The sequence below is a fragment of the Balaenoptera acutorostrata genome, chromosome 11 (genome assembly GCF_949987535.1).
Source record: "Balaenoptera acutorostrata chromosome 11, mBalAcu1.1, whole genome shotgun sequence".
In the NCBI taxonomy this organism is placed as follows: domain Eukaryota; kingdom Metazoa; phylum Chordata; class Mammalia; order Artiodactyla; family Balaenopteridae; genus Balaenoptera; species Balaenoptera acutorostrata.
In genome coordinates, this window is record NC_080074.1 from 91,287,096 (window position 1) to 91,309,139 (window position 22,044).

Below are 22,044 nucleotides of genomic sequence, written 5' to 3' on the forward strand. Positions count from 1 at the left end.
AACACTGCTGGCTAATTTTTACAACAGTAAAGTGTGTCTGATTTTTACAACAGCAACAGAAAACTAATACACTGAGCTAAACTCAGTTACTCCTCATGCTAGTGAGGTGGTACTACTACTAATCCTACTTTAGCAGAAGGAACTGGAGACTTAAAAAGACAGACCAATTAACTTGTCTGGGGTCACACAGCTAAATAATCTTCAGGCTTGGGTTTGTTCAGCATCACGCAAGGATGATGTCCATCTAGATCACTGCCTTCAATCTGTAAGCACAGTACTAGGGGCCTCTCGGTGCCGAATGGGCTCCACGCATTTCTCCCACCCTCACTCCCAGTGACATCTTCCTCCCACTTACTGTGTGTTGTTTGAAACTATTTACATCATCACTCTCCCTGTTCAACCAACCTTTGACTCATTCTATCTTCTACCTTCAACATCCACTGTGACCACGCTGAAGCAGAACAAATCCCTTGGATAAAAATAATACTCTAACTCACAACCTATTATCAGCTTCAGTCACGTAATGTCCCACTTGAAAGCTTTCAGTTCTCCAGAATATAATCAAGTAAAACCTAAGTTCCTTTTTAAGAATCTGACTTTAGGAATCCTTTCTGGATCTCAAAAAGATCCCATCTTACCTTTCCATCTTGTACTACTGCCTCAAAACACTACAAGACCCATTCAAATGCAGTCTTAGGGCCCATATTTTGCCACTGTCTCACTTCCATATCCTTTGTTGTTCCATGATATTCATCTAGACTGTGCATCTATCAAAAACCATGCCCCACCCCAACAAAAAAAAGTAGTACACCAGCCACAAAGTCCTAAAAAATTTTGCTTGTACCAGTCATCAGTCCCTGCCTTGCCCAGCTCCATTTGGCTTTGGATACTAACGATCCACTTAGGCTAAAGGAGGTGGTACGTCATCTCTTAGGTCAGACACCCTGGGTCCAAATCCTGGCTCTACCGCCTCCCAGCCTTGTGATTCAGGGCAGTTGTTCACTTCTCTGGACTAAGTTTCCTTAACTGAAAAGTGGGGAACATAATAGTACCCTCCTCAAAGGGCCGTTTCAAGGATTAAACGGTACAAGTAGCTGGCAGCGTAGCTGGTATATAGAGTCTTGATTTTTACTGAGGTTGCCTTCAAGAAGTGGCTTCCTCCTTCAATCTTAGTTCACTTGGCCGACACAAGTGATACGGCTAATCATTACCTTCCCTTCTCCCAGAAGGTTGGACCTTGTGACCTATTCCGCAGTGCCAAGCGATGCCTCTATTTCCACCAGATGGACCCCAACTCCCAATCCCCGGTACTGCAATACAGAGATCACCACGAAGCAGTACCTCCTTTTACCATCTTTCCCTTTTCCCCTCCTGACCGATCCCCCCGCTCCCAGATCAGATCCTTAACATATTTTCTTAAGCACCATTTTATTTATCCACTTAAATATTATGACTTTAACAAATGATGGTACATGAGTTAACCCTTCTATCACTGGCTTCTCCAGTAAACAAACCCCTTTTCCAACTGCTGTATCAATGAAAAAAGTCAACGTGCTGTTATTGTTGTTACTGATATACGTTCTATTCACCTACACACCTATATTATCTTATTTACCTACAGGTTTCTTGAGAGCAAGGACTGTGTAGTAATCATCTTTGAATTCCTCCAGATCTAAACACACTCAGTTTTACTGATTAAGCTAATGGATGAAATGAGTCACATCTGACCCACAGTTGCGTGACCAGTCAGCAAAAACATCTTTCTGTTTACCACCCCTGCCCCAACCACTGGTACCAAAACACGAACCCAGGCAAATTTATCCTTGCTTGTAATTATAAATGCCTGATGCCATTTCACTTTTCTCAGGTTTCTAGTGACAGTTCTTTACACGACCTTACCTTAACTATCTTAGGTTAATGTACTAACCTGTTCCATGCAACACATTTTAAAATACCAAAATAATAATCAACATAGCCACATTCATGCTTTCCAGCATTTCCACTTTTAATTATAGTGAGTCACTGTACCTTAAGCCTTCAGAGTCTATACTTCAGTTCTATGAAATTACTATGCTTCATTCAACCAGAGATTTCAAACTTCTTTAAAAGGTAACACAGTACTACTGTTCTACTTCATTTACTCACATGCCTCCCCTTTAACCTCAGCTTAGTGCTGAATTTAACTTGCTTGATAATCTAAGCCTAGCTCAAGTCTAACTCATGCCAGTGTTGGTCTGTAGCTATCAGCTGTTCTTCCATCTTCTATTTGGTTATGTCTAGTTACGGGCATCTCAGGTAAGGAATGAAATTATTTCTTAGAGAGGGAGGTATTCTTTTTAATCTGATATTTCCCAGAATATTAAAGAACTAAACTGATTTTTTTTTTCTTTTTACAATTACTACAAGGTAACTACAAGATTTCTTTCAACTATGTGTCTTTCCATGTTTCACACACAGAACAGTGGCTCGGAAGCCTGGCTGTGCACCGTAATCATCTGAGGGGTTCTTGAAAAGTAGACTCCCAGGCTCCACACCAGAGGGGTCTGACTTGGTTGGTCTCTGATGAGCCCAAGTTTGAATGCTGTTGCGGATGTTTGTTGAGGAACCAGTGAATAAGAAGCACAGCCTGCAGGACCTTTCTTCTCTTTAAAAGAAAAGACTATATTTCAAAGATCTATATAAATATAGATATATATTTTAAAATATGTATATTGCATCCAGTCATTTAATTTAAAAATCTCACGTAACCAACATATTTTACATCATCAATGTACTGCATGTATCTTTGAAAATGTAATTGCAATAATCACTGTCAAATTTTTTTCCCCAACTGATCAGTCTTTATATTGGTGAGTTCCTAAAACAAACTTCCAGGTGTAAAAATTTCTTGCACATCAAAACGCAATAACACAACACACATTCTAAATACCTTTAATCCTCGGTATCTGGACCAATTGTTTCCTGTCTGCGTGCTGCCAATTTAAAACCCACTTGCTGGATCAGTCTACAGAACAAATCCCCCTGTGTTGTATTATTTTTGTGTGTGAAATACCCCAGATTAGTACGCCTCAGCCCAGAGAATGACGCCCCTCGTGGGCTGATGGAGGAGCTTTCTGCTGGGCCTGCATAACAGTCTTGAGAATGAAAATGCCCTTGACTACTGTCAAATGACCTAGTCTTTCAGAGTAAAAATTTAAATCCCAACGGTGATTTAAAAATCTATATTCAGCTGTTAAGCCCTTTTGTACTCAAATAGCAGACACACATAATAAATCTCAAAGCTGACAGTTTGAGATTTGCTTACTACCTCTGGCACTCCCAAGCTCTAAAAAAATCACTGGTATACTGCACTCTGGTACAAAGCATAAAACTAAGTATAACATTAATTATATAGGAGAGGAGGGAGGCTCTGAAAGACTTTTGCTTAAATAAATGCCATTTTTTCATATAAATTTATCAGGTTACCTTCTACCTCATTCTATTTTTTTTTTTTCTGTTATCTCTTTAACAAAAAAAAAAGTTATATTACTATTCTGTTACAAATAAGAGGTTAAATCTCAACTACCCTGAAATTAACTTACTTGTTAACTACTGGAAAAGCCCATTTTTCTCCCATGCACCCGGGAAAAACCTGTATCCCAAAATCTATATTTAACTAACACTTCATTCTTTTGCAATTCCAATTGTTTTTCAGGCTCCCCTCCAGTCTTTAACAATATGCATAAATTTATAAAATTGTGATCCCAGAGTATCACACTTGTTTCTTCTGTTTCAATACAAATAATATTGTTATGCCAAGGTCTTTAACAATAATGCATGGAATCAAAAAAAAAAAAACAGAAAAAGGAATGGAAAAGTATTCAAGAATAGTTATAAAAGAGTCAATTTCACACTTAAAAAAACTACCCCCAAAACTGATTTCCCAGTGCCAAGAAATTAAATGCCTTGCTTTAAAATGTAATGTAATCATTAGTCATAAGAAGAGTCATAAGAATTTCTCAAAGAGGCAATGTGTGTTTGCAATTAAAACAACACAAAGATAAGATTTTCCCTGCTTTCTCTAGAGCATTTGGTTTCTATTCCCAAACAGAATAAACCAAGTTAGTAAGATATACATGGTTTTCTAGATTTCAACTAATTAGACTAACATACCACCACTCACTATAAATAATTCTACTTCTTCTTCTTTTCTCCTTTTTAAAGAAAGCAATTAACAGACATCATCACATGATAGCCCACACCTCCTCTGTAGAGATGAAGAAACTAACACCCAGTGAGAGAGATGGGAAGTGACATGGAGGAAGCCGAAGTTCTACCACTTTCGGCTCAGGACAGATGCACGTCAACCAGGAAAACCCTGTCGCTATCTCACCAAACAGAGGTGAGCACGCTCCACACTACCTCTGTGCACATCAGCACAATTGGTTTCATTACATGGATTTTGTAACTTCAACCATGAAAATTAAGAATAAAATTAACTACCCCCTTGGAAAGCGTGGTCAAGCATCCTACCACACAGCCTATTTCATGGAAGCCCCACGGTTGCAATCCGTCTCTCAGGTCTTTTTTTTTTAAATTTCATATTGGAATATAGTTGATTTACAATGCTATGTTAGTTTCAGGTGTACAGCAAAGTGATTCAGTTATATATTCTTTTTCAGATTCTTTTCCCATTTATGTTATTACAGAATATTTAGTAGAGTTCCCTGTGCTAATACAGTAGGTCCTTGTTGATTATCTGTTTTATATATAGTAGTGTGTATATGTTAATCCCAAACTCCTAATTTATCCCTCCTGCTGAACCTTTCCCCTTTGATAACCATAAGTTTGTTTTCTAAGTCTGTGAGTCTGTTTCTGTTTTGTAAATAAGTTCATTTGTATCATTTTTTTAGATTCCACATATAAGCAATATCATATTATTTGTCTTTCTCTGACTTACTTCACCTAGTACAATAATCTCTAGATTCATCCATGTGGCTGCAAATGGCACTATTTCATTCCTTTTTATGGCTGAGTAATATTTCATTGTATATATGTACCACATCTTTATTCATTCATCTGTCAATGGGCATTTAGGTTGCTTCCATATCTCAGCTATTGTAAACACTGCTGCAATGAACATGTATCTTTTGGAATTATGGTTTTCTCCAGATATATGCCCAGGACTGAGACAGCTGGATCATATGGTAGCTCTGTTTTTAGTTTTTTAAGGAACCTCCATACTGTTCTCCATAGTGGCTGTACCAGTTTACATTCCCACCAACAGTGCAAGAGGGTTCCCTTTTCTCCACACCCTCTCCAGCATTTGTTATTTGTAGACTTTTTAATGACGGCCGTTCTGACTGATGTGAGGTGGTACCTCACTGTAGTTTTCATTTGAATTTCTCTAATAATTAGCGATGTTCAGCATCTTTTCATGTGCTTTTTGGCCATCTGTATGTCTTCTTTGGAGAAATGTCTATTTAGATCTTCTGCCCATTTTTTGATTGGGTTGTTTGTTTTCTCTAGGTCTTGATTCCCCTGTTTTTCTAGAAATTGAGTATGCTGGCCTAGAATTCAAAAATCCCTGAATATGTCTTTAACTAATGATGAGATAAGTTTGACATTTCATCTCTCTCTCTGCAGCTTTCACCTGGGGAATAATGAATTCTGAACAAAATGGAAGTACGAGTGAAAATCAAACCAACATCTGTGTTACACTTTTATAAACATGTGTTTTGCTAGCAGTTCTTCTTCTGTGTCACACTTCTTTCATGTCACAGATGCACAAAGGAAACGATAATACTTGAGCAGCACACAGGAGTAACGGACCAAGGGGACTGCTAGAGTGGGGGCTGGGGGTTGGTTCCAGCCCTGAAGTCTGCGGGGGAGGGTGGGGTGCGGTGCTCAGTGGCCTCTGAAACCTGATCACTGCAGACCAGGAGCAGCAGAAGCTGCAAACTGGAGTACGGAAATGATGGGGACACCATCACAGGCTCAACTCCATAATGAATGATCTGCTCATTTTCAAAGCTAGGACCATATATACCTCTAGAGTTAACTCACAAAGGTATGCACACAGAAACTGATCATCCGTGTTGCCTAAATCATAGAAAATTAACAATGGCAGCAAGTACTCCTACCACAGGAAAGATAAATCAAGCATTTTTGAGTAGGAAAATCATTTATTATGAATTATCCTTCAAATTACAAATCTACCTATAAATTATAACTATAGAAGTACACAGAGGCCATAGTACAGGTCTGATTATTCTCAGCTATAAATTGGAAATGAGATATGGAGGGAACCACCACTTGGGTGTCCCAGAGTTCAAAGAGGCTCCAGAGCTACTCTTGGTGTGCTTTAAAATCATTATTGGGCTTCCCTGGTGGCGCAGTGGTTGAGAATCTGCCTGCCAATGCAGGGGACACAGGTTCGAGCCCTGGTCTGGGAAGATCCCACATGCCGCGGAGCAACTAAGCCCGTGAGCCACAATTACTGAGCCTGCGCGTCTGGAGCCTGTGCTCCGCAACAAGAGAGGCCGCGACAGTGAGAGGCCCGCGCACCGCGATGAAGAGTGGCCCCTGCTTGCCGCAACTGGAGAAAGCCCTCGCACAGAAACGAAGACCCAACACAGCCATAAATAAATAAATAAATAAAATTAAAAAAAAAATCATTATTACTGATCATTTAAGCAATATTTCCAAAAGACGAGTGCAGAACTTCTTCCTGAGGGACAGCATGCGCTGTGAGTGTATGGATGGATTGGAGTGGGAGCTGATGGGCTTCGACACTGGGGCTTCAAAACAAAGCTCATCTACATGACAACTGCTGAGTTCCCCTCACCCTTAGTTTCCTTTTCTATCAAACAGAGGCAATGTCTAGATATAATACAACAGGAAACCTGGTTTCTACCATGCATGTCTGGTACTCACATGCACTCAAAAAGCATTATTTTAACCACTGGTACTATTTTGTATGCATGCCTTATCTGTGTTCAGTATTTGTAAAGACAACATAACATTCCGTCTTTTCTCACGGTTTGGTCAACGGGAGTCAATTGCTAGACATTTATATTACAGTCATTTTCTACTATTATGAAGATTTAAACTTTTTATTTCTTTAGCACCTAGACACAGAAATGGAATTACAGAGTCAAAGAATAAAATTACCTCTATGACTTTTGATATATGTACTTCTTAGAAACCTATCTTCCTGAACAAAGACTGGGGTATAGGACGTGAGTGGGGTAGAATTCTACTGATTTTGAAACTTTTCTGGTTGACTCTCAATAACTTTAATTAAATGTTGGAACTAAATATGCTTTTTCTTTAAGAGAAATTAACTTATAAAGAAATCAAGAACAAGTTTTTCAAAATTACTTCAAAATAAGGGAAGATTTCCGCACTTGCAGTTAATAAGCAAAATCATTTTAACAATGAACACACCTTACTGTTTAAAAAAATTTAACAAAAACAACATGTGTAGAGAGTACATACATATATATATATTTCACAAAGTACAGAAAGATTTAAAGTGAAAAGGGAAGTCTCCTCTGCTCTATCCTCAATATTCCTCATCAAAACCCAATAAAACCCAGAAGACATACATTATTACTAACATTTTCATTTGTATCTTACCAGAATTTTTAAATAGAAAGAACATAAATATGTATACCTTTATTAGTATACAAACATCTCTAAAACTTCCTTGTTTTTTCCTCTTAATAAATCTTGGACTTCAACACATACCGATCTACTGCTACATATATTTTCTATTATTTTCTGCAGTTCTATAATTTATATAACTAGTTCATTATTAAAAGATACTTGAGCAATTACCAGTTTTTGCTTTTTTTTGATCTGTGTAAATGTATAAAAACAGAACTTCAATAACCATCCTTGCACATCATTATAAATTACATGAAAAGTTTAACTTCATACTATTACTATTATATTTGTAGGACAAAGTTGCAGCCATAGAATTTACAGATCAAAGGTTATGAGCATTTTATATTTGACTATTCCCACAGGTAGTAAAAGAGAATGATTATTTCCCTATGCCTTCACTAATACGAGGCATTACCACACTTAATTCTTGGCCAATCTGATAGGTGAATAAGATAGCTCATTCCAGCTGGCGTTGTTTTAGTGGCTATCTGTATTTGTTTTAGTGTGAGTTGACTTTCACTGTTCCCATCTTTTACCCTCATTTTCTACTAGTCTGCTCATTATTTTCTTACTGGGAATCAAATATTTTAAAGTGCTACATATTCAAGGTCACTCAAGAAAATTTCTCTCATTACAGAAATAACTATGAAAACTGGCTGCAGTTTTCTTGTCATTTGAATTGCTTGTTAAGAATTCTTGTACTTACTCCTGTCCAACAGAAATGACCACATGTAGATTTGTTTTCATATGTATAAATCTATTGTAAAGATCAATAAAAATGCAACCAAGTGGCACTCTAGTGTGGAAGGAACTAACAGGGACACAGCATCATGCAGGGGAACAGCCAACAGGCCAGGGTCCATCTAATTCCAGTCTCAGCTCTGCTCCAATAAGCTGAATAACCCATAGGTGTCACCTCAGCCTCAAAGAATCAGCTCCTCATTCAATAAAATGAAAAAGTTGGGCAGAATGATCCCTAAGACTGCTTCCAGGTATAAATCCCATAAATCTAAGAGCTTTCAACATTTTCTTCACAGATTCATAGAACCATGAAATACCTATAGAAGGACATAATGAAATAACTTGATCATTACACAGTAAAAAATAAATAATAAATATAAATAATAAAAAATGTGTATTTAAAAAAATAAAACTAAATCATAACAAGATTATCAACATTGTAATATCTCATTTCCTAGACGTTTCATTTTTTTTAAAGTACTCAATATATTAGGAACTTGCGAAAACACACATATACTAAATATATTCAAAGCATTAACTTAACCATCTTCAAATTTTCTCTATAATCATTTTATGAGTAGTTTAGCAGGAATAAAAAATAAGCCTATTTAAGAGCCCACTGCTATTAAAAGCTTCTTGTTGCTGGAATAATATCATGCCACTCACTGGCATCTATGTTATTTTAATTTTTTCAACCGTTGTTTTAAATGAGATATATCACATTTAACTAGACTTGTATTCGACTTTATGTTCCTACCCATAAAATCAATTGAGATTTGTGATCGAGTTTTCATGTTTCCACTCATAAAATTATTAAACACAAATCACCTTTCTCCCATTTGAATAATTATTTCAGGACTATGATGCCTATGCTTATTCATTTTATAGTTTTAAAAACTGTGTTTAAAAAAAAGTCTCAAACACAAATTTTATGTAGGTGGAAAATCATTGCTATAGCAACAGTAGCTTCAGTTTATGAGAATCGAACGGTGAAAAATGCACATTTCCAACACTTGAAACTTAACTATTTGATTTTTGACGGCTGACGGCACAGGGTGTAGCTCCTGACCTTTCTGCACTACTAACATGAATTGGATCCCAATGAGACTTGGCCAAACTCAAGCCTTAAAAGATAAAAATACATGGTGCTTCCTCTGATGAGGTGGTTAATTACTATAAATCAAACATGACACTTTAGGCCATCCCCAGGCTATTCTCTCCTGACTCGGTTCCAGGGAGTCAAAGGGGTTAGTTAGTAGGATAGTGACAGTTTCGAATGGTAAGTGATTTGTGCATCCCAAGATCTTTTTGCTAATAAAAAGCACTAGCACCGTGTCATGGCTTTGCCTGGGGGAAAAAAGCGCTGGTCCCAGCTAGAACTGGCGTCTCCACCCTCAGCTGTAGCTGGCTCCAAGAATGGAGCCGGTCTTTTTCTGAAGATCCTTTCCTTACTATTCTGATGGGCAAAGGTTGAAAATTAGCAACAAAAAGAAATTAAAACAGTATTTTCCCATAAACAGATGGCACAATTTTATGTGCCTGAGTCTATATAAATAAGAAAGGAAAATCAGGAGCGATTTTCCTTACAAAAAAAAAAAAAAAAAAATCTTTCCATTCTATTGCCCAGGTGCAAAACACAGTCCCGGCACAAGGGCGACAATCACTACCACTAACTTAAGAACCCAACAGCAGCACATGACTGACCCACTGAACATGGTAGAGAATACAGTATTCATGTTATCACAAAGAGTATCTCCTATGTTTTCTTCTAGAAGTTTTATGGTTTTAAAAATCAGATCTATGATCCATTTGGATTTTTATATAAAGCATAAGATACGGGGTTGAAGTTCTCTCTCTTTTTTTTGCATATGAATGTCCAGTGGTCCCAGCACTGCTTGTTAAAAAGACTAACCTTTCTCCACGGCAATACCTTTGCACCTTTGTAAAAATAAATAAATAAATTGACCATATTTCTATGGGTCTCCTTCTAGACTATTTTACCCCACTGCTATATTATTATTCTATAGACTTTCCCTGAGGTCACACTGTCTTGATTACTGTGGCTTTAGAGTAAGCCTTGAAAACAAGTAGTATGAGTCCTCCTACCTTTGTTCTTTTAAAACATTCTTCTGGTTTAAATTAAATAAATATATAAATAAATCCACATAAATTTCAGAAGAGCTAATTCAGCTGTCTTAAGTAGGGTAAATCTATACTTACAAGCAGCTATTCTTACAGGGTGTTGTTGGAACTCACAGCCAATATTAAGTGTTTCTTTATCCTCATATTAAAAGAAATATTAAAATCTTCCCAGGTGCAGTTAAAGGAGCTGATCGTCTCCGTGTTTCCCAGACCTTTTATCAAAGTCTGTGACAGAATTTAAATGCTTACCCCCTCAACTGATTTCTTCTTAATAATCTCCGTTTGGGGGGACATAACTTGGCATTACAGTTCTCAAGCTATAAAAAAAAAAGCTGTTTTTCTCTAGCACCTCCCCACCCCCGCCCCATTAAGTCAAGCCAGGCTGCCTGGGGTTTCTCTCTGGAGTAGGGGAAAGAAAGAGACTAGGAGAAATATCTCTATCTCTACTGTAGCTATGATTCTCATTTTACATCTTAAACTGCAGAAAAATTTTCACTTAAGATTTTATGAACTTTGTGCAATTGTCTTATTGGCCAAATCCCCAAAGACAGTCAGAAATTAGCAACAGTAACAGATGACAACTATAAACAGGAGTTTTACAGCTGTGGTTTTTGAAGCATATGAGTTGTGGCACAGTCATCCTCGCAAGTAATTCAACTACCCTCCCAGCCAGGCTGCTCACTTTTAACTGAAGTATACGAGGAAAGACAGCCAAGTTTCAAAAAATCATGTGGACTCCAAAACTGAAGGATGATAAATTACCTATAAAATAATTACAGGGAGAATTCAGTCATATTTTGTGCAGAAATTTATTGATCTTCATTAACTGGGTTGAAATGCCCAACAACAAAACCTTAGATAATCATAGTCACTGATGCCCTTTTTTTCCCCTTACAGTTTGTTTACAGGGAAAAAAAAAAACCACTCTGTAAACACAGAGTGTAAATATGATCAATCAAAACTTAAAACACAAAAGAAAGCCATTAAATTATTCACTGAATGTCTTTAAGGCCAGGTTGAAAATGAACCTCTATAAATAAAACACCATCCCACCTACCACAAGTCAGATGGGTGATCCATATTCCACTCCAGAGGTTAAGAAGAAACCTTTCCAACTGAAGAGTGTGACTCTTCAATTTACGACCCGAGTTTCCCACAATTTAATTAGGCTAAAGTCAAGGACCAAGATAAAAATGGCGTCATTAAGATTCTTCTGAATTGCTACCTTACCAGTGTCCCTCATACAATTAAACGTTTTTACCTCACTCATTCTTACACTTCCAACTTTTTTGTTTAGAAACAAAATACTCGCAGAAACTTCAATACCCAAGTATAGGTTTGGTACAGGGTTTATTTTTTAATTTAAGGGGGGGGAAAAAGAAACATTCCAGATAAGCCAAGCACAAAAAGATTTTTTTTTTGATCATACAGCAAAGGTCACACACTTGTGTTTTACCAATAAATGAAAACTAGCAAGAGATGGAGTTCACTGGGATCAAGGTTTCTATCTGACCTTGTTTGACATTTTAATGCAGGATTTATATGCAGGCTACTTCCTAGAGTGGTTCACGCAGGGCTAGGGCTTGCTGGGCAGCTCTAGAACAGACAGAACAGACACAATCAACAATGCATAGTAAATACTGATAAAATACTCATTTCTTTTGCATATTGCTTTCTCTCTACACATGGTGCTTAACATTCATGTCTTATCTCACACTGCTGCGTGAGGAATGAGAAGAGAATGAACGACAAACAGTTTATAAAAAAGAGTGGACTCTGGTGAGGAGTGTTGATAATGGGGAGGCTATGCATGTGTAGGGGCAGGGGGCATATGGGAAATTTCCTTCCTCTTTATTTCGCTGTGAACCTAAAATTGCTCTAGAAAATAGAGCGGAGAAAAAGGTACACAAAGTAGAAGAACTGCAGGTTATCAGTAATGGCCTGACAGATGCCCAGTCCAAGCTCTGTCTAAGAGACTGTGACCCAATTAAATCTTAACCTGGTTTTCACCTAAGCCCTTTCACGGGAGCCACCGGTGATCCTGTGGGATGCAGAAGACAGGTCTGGGAGACTCTAATTGTATAAACACATGCAAGGTCACAAAAAGGACTCGCTAATGGGTTCTTCAATTTATATATTTCCTGGATGTATATATTTTTTTAAATTGAATGAAAGATGCTTTAAATTCTATAGTGCTTTACACTTTTTAAAAGTTTCACACAAATGATTTCATATAATCCCATAATAACCCTTTTCTCCCCCACTACCCCTATACTGCCCCTCCCCCCTTCCCTCTCCCCACCCCGGTTGGTAACCACTGGTTTGTTCTCTGTGTCTGTGGGTCTGCTTCTGTTTTGTTTTATTCACTAGTTTGTTATGTTTTTAGATTCCACATGTAAGTGCCATCACACAGCATTTGACTTTCTCTGACTTCACGTAGCATAATGCCCTCCAAGTCCTGGAGGGGCATACATTCTGTTTCACATTTTAATGTTTATGAAATTGGGTTCATCTTAGATTCAATGTTTGAATTTAATGTAGTAGTTTGTTTGTTTTTTTCCCTAGAAAAGTAGGTATTAAACCACTGGCCAATCTTTCAAAGTGTCTCAGAAGTCAATGTGAAACTCGAGTCTACCCCTGCTAGACAGAGGCAGTCAACTCAGCACTGTCATACGAATCACTGTACACTGGATGGGTAAAGGCCAGAAGGTGTTTGAGACCCTCCCAGTACTGGACAGGAAGAGAGGGCTCTGATTCTCTTCCATGTAGTATCAGCAGAAACCAACTAGGCAAGCAACACTAACGCCATTCATTAGTGGTGGCTTTAGTTTACAAACACTTCCCCCCACCCTTTTTTTTTTTTTTTAACTTGATAATCTTTAAATAGACCTTCACTTAGGTCCAATGATAAAGCTGAAAATTGGTCTAAGTTAACCACTGGGTCTAAACTAGCTGTATGACATCAGCCAAGCTGCTAAACCCATTATGGATAACCCAATTTTTCTTTAAGCGTAAAAAAGAAGAGAAAGATGACACATACTTTCTAGGACTACTATCAGAATAAAATAAACCAAGCAATTTGTTTTATCTTTCATAAGTTATTTTGAAATAATAACTATTGCATCTCATTATTTGCATGTCTTCAGTTATAAAGTAACTCAAAGTATGTTACTTTAATCCTGTGTGACAGCAGTTAATCTCACTTTGCAGAAAAAGAAACAAGAGACTCAAAGGGGTTATATGGCTTAGAATCTGGTCTGGGATTCGAAGCCAAGTCTGGCTGATTCCAAAGCCCAGCTTTTTCCATTTCATCAAGTTGGCTCCAGAATATTGATTTACTATTTCACCATCACTGATTTACCATTTCACCATCATTCACTTACCTTTAACTGTATTTCTGAATATAACACATTTTTAAAAGAAATCTCAAAATTTGGCATTACCCACTACTATTACACCCTTTCCCTTATAAGGAAAAGAAGAGCTCTTTCTTATTGATGTTATTTGTAATAAAGCATTATGAAAATCAGAACGTGTGCAGGTGTGTGTACGGGGGAAGAGGAATACGTGGGAAGATACAGAATTTTAAGTAAATTTAACATTCAAACAAAGGCAAAGATATTGGTACCAAATTTTTATTTCTCCTACCCAAAAGAAATTTGCTAGATAGCTATTAGTTTGTAAATCACAGCAATAAACTGCATCCACTTCAGAGTCTTGTGGTTTCCACAAATGTACTTGCCATAATCGATTTGTTTCATCTATGGCATAAATAAGGTATAACTCACTGTGGCTGTACAAACTCTGAAGTTTACTGTGTATTACGATAGCCTATTTACACATAAAGCAGAAAAAAATTTTTTTCCACTGATGGAATCCAAATACATGATTTCAGTGAAAAGTAAATCTCAAAAACCATTAAGTCAGCCAAGGAGAATACTTCAAAAGAAATGAAGCAAAATGGCAGCCAGGAGTTGGTTCCTTCTGTTTATCTGCAACAGCTTATATCCTGAAGCCAATCTGAAGGCTGTCTCTATTCAAAACACATGGCTTTAATGGATTGAACTCTATGGTTCAAAAGTAATCACGATCTCCTTCAGGGGCTGGGCGTTGGGGGAGACAACATATAGAAGCTTCCAACTAGTATGCACCAGTATGAAGAAGTAATCTCTCCATTAAGTAACTGTACTATGCTTTTAGACTAGAACGGCAACACGGCCTGCAGTGAAATACGGAATTATCAGCAACCAGAAAGAACCCACACTACCAAGGATGCCTTACAGAAGGATGACGCCTAGGAAGATCTCCAGTATCCAATGACAAGTGGAAGAGGGCCATCTCAAGGGTTGTCATTTTCCCCAGCGGTATTTAGCTTCCCTGCATAGGGAAGCTGATCTAGGGTTAAGAGTTTTTCTCGGTGTTTATAGCAAAATGGAAAAGAACATGAGGAAATCAGATGAGATCCGTGGAGTTGAGACGATCAAAGGAATATGTCATAGACATCAGTTGGGAAGGCTCACCACCTCACAGTTCTCCTGACACTTACAAGAGCCCTAAAGGCCACGTCTGTACTGTTAAAGTTGAAGCATAAAAAAAATGCTTTTTTGGTTCAAGAACAGCCCAATAACAGCAAATTATTATGATTCAATCTATTGATACCACATATGGCTCTGTCCTCCCATCCACCAAGCAAATCTGATTCTCCCTCTTGGGAATTTGAGGCTTGAGTGAAGAGACGGTCAGAGCTGAGTCACCTTACTGAAAGCGTTCCAGAGGCTTCAGAAGCTCCTACTGCTAGGGCCCTTGATTCCTGCCCCGCACAAAATCTGCCTGTGCAACAATTCATTCAAGACTGCAAGCTCCCCAAGAATCCTTTCAATGACCCATTTTAACAAATAAGTTCTTCTGATGAGGTTAGACTTGAGTTTCTGTCCCGGCAGCACAAGGAACCTTAACAAATACTAACTGTGAGCCTGGGAGGCTGCACAGGTGGTTCCAGCTGATCCCTGAGTCATCAGTCCAGGACCCAAATTTTGTTTCTCTTTCTGTTGCTCACAGAACCTGGGCATGACTGCTGAGTAAGCGAAATACAGCAAGCAAGCAAGGTTTCCTCTTTCTTCTTCCAGAGACCTTACAGTTGTTGCACATACACAGACTTGCTCAAAGCATGTTATGTAAACCGAAGGAGAAGATTATGTTAATATAATGTCTAGAGAGGCTCAAGAACTTCGGTTATTTTTAATAGTAACTTTAATAGTCACACAGGTTAAGGAAATTAAAGTAATATAAAGTGCTCATTAAAAACACAGTCCCTGGGCTTCCCTGGTGGTGCAGTGGTTGAGAGTCTGCGTGCCAATGCAGGGGACACGGGTTCGAGCCCTGGTCTGGGGGGATCCCACATGCCGCGGAGCAACTAGGCCCGTGAGCCACAACTGCTGAGCCTGTGCGTCTGGAGCGTGTGCTCCGCAACAAGAGAGGCCGCGATAATGAGAGGCCCGCGCACCGCGATGAAGAGTGGCCCCCGCTCGCCGCAACTGGAGAAAGCCCTCACACAGAAACGAGGACCCAACGCAGCCAAAAATAAATAAAAATAAATTAATTAATTAAAAAAAACAAAACAAAACACAGTCCCTCATGGAAGCAACCTAAGCGTCCATCGACAGATGAATAGATAAAGAAGATGTGGCACATATATACAATGGAATATTACTCAGCCATGAAAAGAAACGAAATTGTGTTATTTGTAGTGAGGGGGATGGACCTAGAGTCTGTCATACAGAGTGAAGCAAGTCAGAAAGAGAAAAACAAATATCGTATGCTAACACATACATATGGAATCTAAAAAAAAAAAAAAAAAGGTTCTGAAGAACCTAGGGGCAGGACAGGAATAAAGATGCAGACATAGAGAATGGACTTGAGGACACAGGGAGGGGGAAGGGTAAACTGGGAGGAAGTGAGAGAGTGTAATGGACATATATACACTACCAAACGTAAAATAGATAGCTAGTGGGAAGCAGCTGCATAGCACAGGGAGATCAGCTCAGGGCTTTGTGACCACCTAGAGGGGTGGGATAGGGAGGGTGGGAGGGAGGCTCAAGAAGGAGGAGATATGGGGATATATGTATACGTATAGCTAATTCACTTTGTTATACAGCAGCAACTAACACACCATTGTAAAGTAATTATACTCCAATAAAGATGTTAAAAAAAAAAAAGAACAAAGTTGAAAAACAAAAAAAGAACCCCACAGCCCCTAAAGTTATCATGATCCCAGTTTCCACTAAAAAGAATCTATTTTAACTTCACGCAGCACACAGCCTCGCAGGTATACCCGCCTCCCCCATGACTCAGTGTGAGACGGCATGAAGAGCACAGGAAATGGCAGCCAAGTAGAGCCTCGTGTAATTAGATGATAAACCTATAACTGGGGACCAGCTCGGAGTATGGAGAAGATTTCCTAAATCTAAGAGCATACCATACCCTCTGAGCCAACGAAAGGGACTTCACCTTCTACACGATACAGTGTTTAATGCTTAGTGATGTTGCCTTCTGTTTGAGGCAATGTGGCTCTCTCTGCTTCAAACGGCCCAGAGAACTGAAAACTTTCTCCCGTACTCCATCCTAGTCATTAATTAGAAGGATAATTTAAAATACTTCATAATAGTTTTATATGTGTTCATACAATCCTATACATTTAAAAAAGTTAATTCTACTGCGACTAGTAACCAACTACTTGGCAAAAATAGATTAGACTCTATGCAAAACCATTTCCAGGTGGACTAGAAATGTAAATATGAAGAATAAAAACACAAACATATAGAAGGAAATACAGCTACGTTCATAATCCAAGAATAAATCCAAGCATGACGCCAAAAACAGACATCAAAAAAGGAAAAGACTGATAGATTTCACTACAACAGAACAAAAACTTCTCTGGCAATAAAGAAACGACACTCAAAATACAAATGAAAAACGTATTAAAAATCAAAAGAAAACGACTAATTTATCAAACAAAAATGGATACTGAAGACAATCAATTTGGAGACCAATACAGGAATGTGTATCGGAACCTTAAAAATGGGCTTACCTTTTGACCCATCAAATTCTACTTCTAAGAACTTACTCTTTGAAAACACTTTTCTTACCAAGGATTCGCTTTGGCATTGTTAATGCTTAGCAAAAATAAATCATGGGCTTCCCTGGTGGCGCAGTGGTTGAGAATCTGCCTGCCAATGCAGGGGACACGGGTTCGAGCCCTGATCTGGGAAGATCCCACATGCCGCGGAGGGACTAAGCCCGTGAGCCACAATTGCTGAGCCTGCGCGTCTGGAGCCTGTGCTCCGCAACGGGAGAGGCCACGATAGTGAGAGGCCCGCGCACCGCGATGAAGAGTGGTCCCCACTTGCCGCAACTAGAGAAAGCCCTCACACAGAAACGAAGACCCAACACAGCCATAAATAAATAAATAAATAAATAAATAAAATTTTAAAAATCAATCAATCAATCAATCAAACAAAAACTGCCAATACGAGCATGTTAAATTATAATCATCCCATTCGTTCAATGAAATAATCTACTGCCATTAAAAAACAGAGTGAGATCTATCTCTATTCATTGACATGAAAAGATAATCACAATGTACTACTAGTAAGGGGGGGAGGGGGGAAACAGATCAGAAAACAATAAAGATGTGCACGGCAAAGACTACGGACTATTAAAGTACATTCTTCCTGGGCACACAGTAGACTACATTTCCGCCCCCATCCTTCCTCCTGACACACTCAGTTTGCTGTGCCTTGTGAGTACGTTCTCTGCAACAGAACAGGAGCCGAGCTGTAACCTTGGAGCTACATGCTGAAGGTGGCAGAGACACCAAGTTCCTGAAAGACTGCGAGGGGTGGAAACAGCCCCACCCCACCCCCATCTGGAGCATCTACCCTGGGCTGCTGTGTGGGAGAAAAATAAACTGTTGTGTCTGTGCCATTACATTTCAGGCCTACATTCAGTAGCTTCGTCTACCCTGACTAGTAGAGTAGAATACCAGCAGTTTTACTTTTTGAGGAAATCTATATGTGCACGTAACTATTTAAAAAGATCTAGAAAGATATGCATAAAAACGTATCTTTATGATATTTAACCCTATGGTTGCATGCAGTTTTAAACTCTTTTATTCTCATTGCTGTATAGCGCTTCATTGTGTGACTATGCCTCAATTTATTTACCTACTACTGACGGGCATTTGAGTAGTTTCCAGTTTTTTTTGCTGTTATTATACGTGTCTTTTAGTGAACATATACTCATATTTCTGTTGGGTACTTACATAAGAGAGGAATTATTGGGTCACAGGATACGCATATGTTCAGCTTTAGTAAATATGAACAAACTAAATATTTCAAAGTGATGGTGCCAATTTACGCTCCCACCAGCAGCCCAGGAGAGTTCTAGCTGCTCCACATCCTTGCCAACACTTCTTTTTCATTGTCTCCCTTCTGGTGGGTAAGTACCATATGCTTTTAATTATTCTCAACATAAAATAATTTATTATCTAAAAGTAAAGGAAGTTTAATTACAGTGCACCTCTACAATGACATGTGATTTCAAAGCTATATATAAACGTGTTCTCAATGATGTAAAATAATGTCTAGAAAACAGTAAAAGAAAATCGGCCGCCGCTCTGTAAAGTGAACTAGTTGTAGACACTTGCAACCTGACCTTCTTTGACTTAAAGAAAACTATTCTCCCCATGCTTGTAATTCACTTGGAAATATCACGTGGGCTCTGACGTCAGAGTGCCTGGGCTGGAGTCCTGCATCCACGACACACCGTGCAGTGTGACCTCGGGCTCTAACCTCACTAACTGGCCACTTCTGACCTTTCACCACTTACAGGAAAGGTTAAGAGCCTGGTTCCTACAAGTACGCTGCCTGAGTTCAAACCCTGCTCTGCAATTTCATAAATCTCTCTGGGCCTCATCCTCATCTATAAGTAGAGAAAAAAAAAGGTCGAACACCACATGAGACTGCATGAGAAATAAATGGATGTTTATATGCACAGCACCCAGGACGCTGTCTGACATAACTGTACATTTGCAACTATCACTACTGCTGCTGCTGCTGCTAGGACCACCGTCACCACCACCAGTCACATATCTAATAGACAGATACATAAATAAATAAATAAGAAGCCAATGAAATCATCAGAAGGCAAGATAGCACCTGGACCTCAATACACCTGAGATTATTCTCTAAGACTGACAGTTAATCATCTGCGATCCCGTGGCCAGATAGTTAGGGGTCTCAAGTAACCTTCCCCTTTACCTACTTCCAAGTAGATTCAAAGTACTTTGCAAGTCAGGTGGAAAGACAAGCTTCCACCAGGGAAATTCCAACACAAAGCACAAAGATAGTGAAATATGGGCACCATTTTGTATCTGAAAATTCGTTACAATGGTGTTTGCAATAGCCTCCCAACTCATTTTTCTACATCTATTCTGGCCTCTCTAACCTCGTCTCACTGGATGAGGTTTTCAAAACAGAGATGTGATGCTGGCACTCTTCTGCTCTGAGGACAAACATCCTCATGTTAAGGACATGTTTTGTCCACATTAAGGACAAAAATCCTTAACATGGCCTTCATGATCCTGCTTGGTAATGATTCCGTGCCTACTTCCCCTGCCTCAGCTTGCCCCAGACTTCTCCATCTACAAAAACCCACCACACTTCCTCCCTCCAGAGGGCTTTGGGGCAAACGTTTCCCTGTGCCTACAATGAGCCGCCTTTCTGTCTTTGCCTGGATAATTCCCGTTTATCCTGTGGATCTCGATTCAACTGCCTGCAGACTAGGTCTTATGACACTGTGAGCCCCTCCTTCACTAAGCTTATCACACTTGCAATTTGACCTTGATTTGTGTGACAGCTGGTTTACTGACTGCCTCCCCCCACCAAAACAAAGGCTCCATGAGGACATCTGTGCTCACCACAGTAACCCTGGTGAAGAACACACAACCTAGGGCAAAGGAGAGGCTGAATTCACATCTTCTGGTCAATCAAATGAATAAAGAAAATGGAAGAAATGAAAGACCGTGGCATGAAAGTATCTCGGGTCAAACCTACAGGGAAATGACAGGATTTCAAAACCTGAAGCTGTCAGCATAGCTAAGGACTATAAAAACATTATCTCTGCAAGAGCGAATCAGCCCACAGCCATGTTTCCAAAGTGGAAAAAAAAAGAGGCCTCAGAAGACCTGCAGAGTCTCACTTAAGCGTGAGGCCAACACCAAAATCAAGACTTCCGCGGTTTCCTAAATCAAATAAGCGACTGCATCTACTGCCACTTTCATCTGTCTTCTGCGTAAGGAAACTACATTCAGTTCACCCCTTTTGAACGACACATTTTAGCTCTCCTTGGTTCCCAGAAGAATCTGAGATCAGATTACGGCTCCAAGGTTACCCTGGAGAGACTGCTTTCATCACTGGTCTATGGGCAAAGCCTGGACTGCAAAAAGGGAAACCATCCTGAACAGATACAACAACTGGGTACGTATGGGGTAAGGTAAGGTGGGGCCTGGGTGTGTGAACAGTTCTCATCCTGTTTATGAAAACGGAGAGTAGGGATTATCTGTCTGGATGAATATATGCAACAACTTCCTTCACTTTTTATTTTTTCGTAGTGGAAAGAGAATGTATAGAAGTTTTTTGTTTGTTTTTAGTTGCGGCATGCAAACTCTTAGTCGCGGCATGCATGCGGAATCTAGTTCCCCGACCAGGGATTGAACCCGCACCCCTTGCACTGGGAGCGTGAAGTCTTACCCACTGGACCACCAGGGAAGTCCCTATGTATAGAAGTTTTAAAGCTGGCTTATTTGATAAATTTGTTAACTCAATTTAAACAAAATATAAGGTAGACTGCACAGTAACAGACACAAGGGTCACAAAGAGTGACAAATGACAGGTCAAATTGTCTACATAATTAGGAAAAACTAAATTGGCGTTGCCATGATCACTACTACTTTCAAAAGGAAGAAAGAGAGAAAAGGTGAAATACACAGGGCTTTTTAAAAAGTTGTTTATCATTACATATAATAGCTACCAACACAGAAACCTGACACTTAACTGGTAAACTGCATGATCTGGAACTTCTCCTGGACAGCTGACAGTCTTTGAGTAGGTGCCAGGGACGCAAGTTCCTGGCTCACAGCCACTAGTCAGCTGAGGTACAAAAGGACAAATTTGGGATGTGGCAGACCATTTAGGGGTGATAATCAACAACGTGCGAAAGTTGAGTACAGACACAAAGATCCCACCCAGGAGAAGACAGCCAGACACTCAAATGAAAAACAGAGGCAAAAGCAGACATAATTAGGTAACACTGTTGTCTTTGGCCACTTAGGTATAAAACATCAGGAACAAGACATTTAGTACCATGATGTATTTGCAGGACTGCAGTACGTTTCAATGAGGTCAATATTACCTGGAATAAGCTAGATAATATTAAATCAAGTATTAAATTTAG

General features: G+C 39.1%; 1 protein-coding gene across 9 annotated transcripts in view; it reads right to left on the bottom strand.

Moving 5' to 3' along the window:
- The window catches only part of PLEKHA5 (pleckstrin homology domain containing A5), a 237,308-nt gene that overhangs the window by 163,933 nt on the left and 51,331 nt on the right, over window positions 1-22,044 (bottom strand). Inside the window, exon 4 of one of the 9 annotated variants that reach the window (XM_057556478.1) lies at window positions 11,852-12,129. The exons of the other annotated variants lie outside the window; for them this stretch is intronic. Within the exon in view, the coding sequence (XP_057412461.1) occupies window positions 12,090-12,129 (40 nt within the window). The 3' untranslated portion in view covers window positions 11,852-12,089. Of the gene's footprint in view, window positions 1-11,851; window positions 12,130-22,044 lie in introns of those variants that run through there. 9 annotated transcript variants of the gene reach the window in all.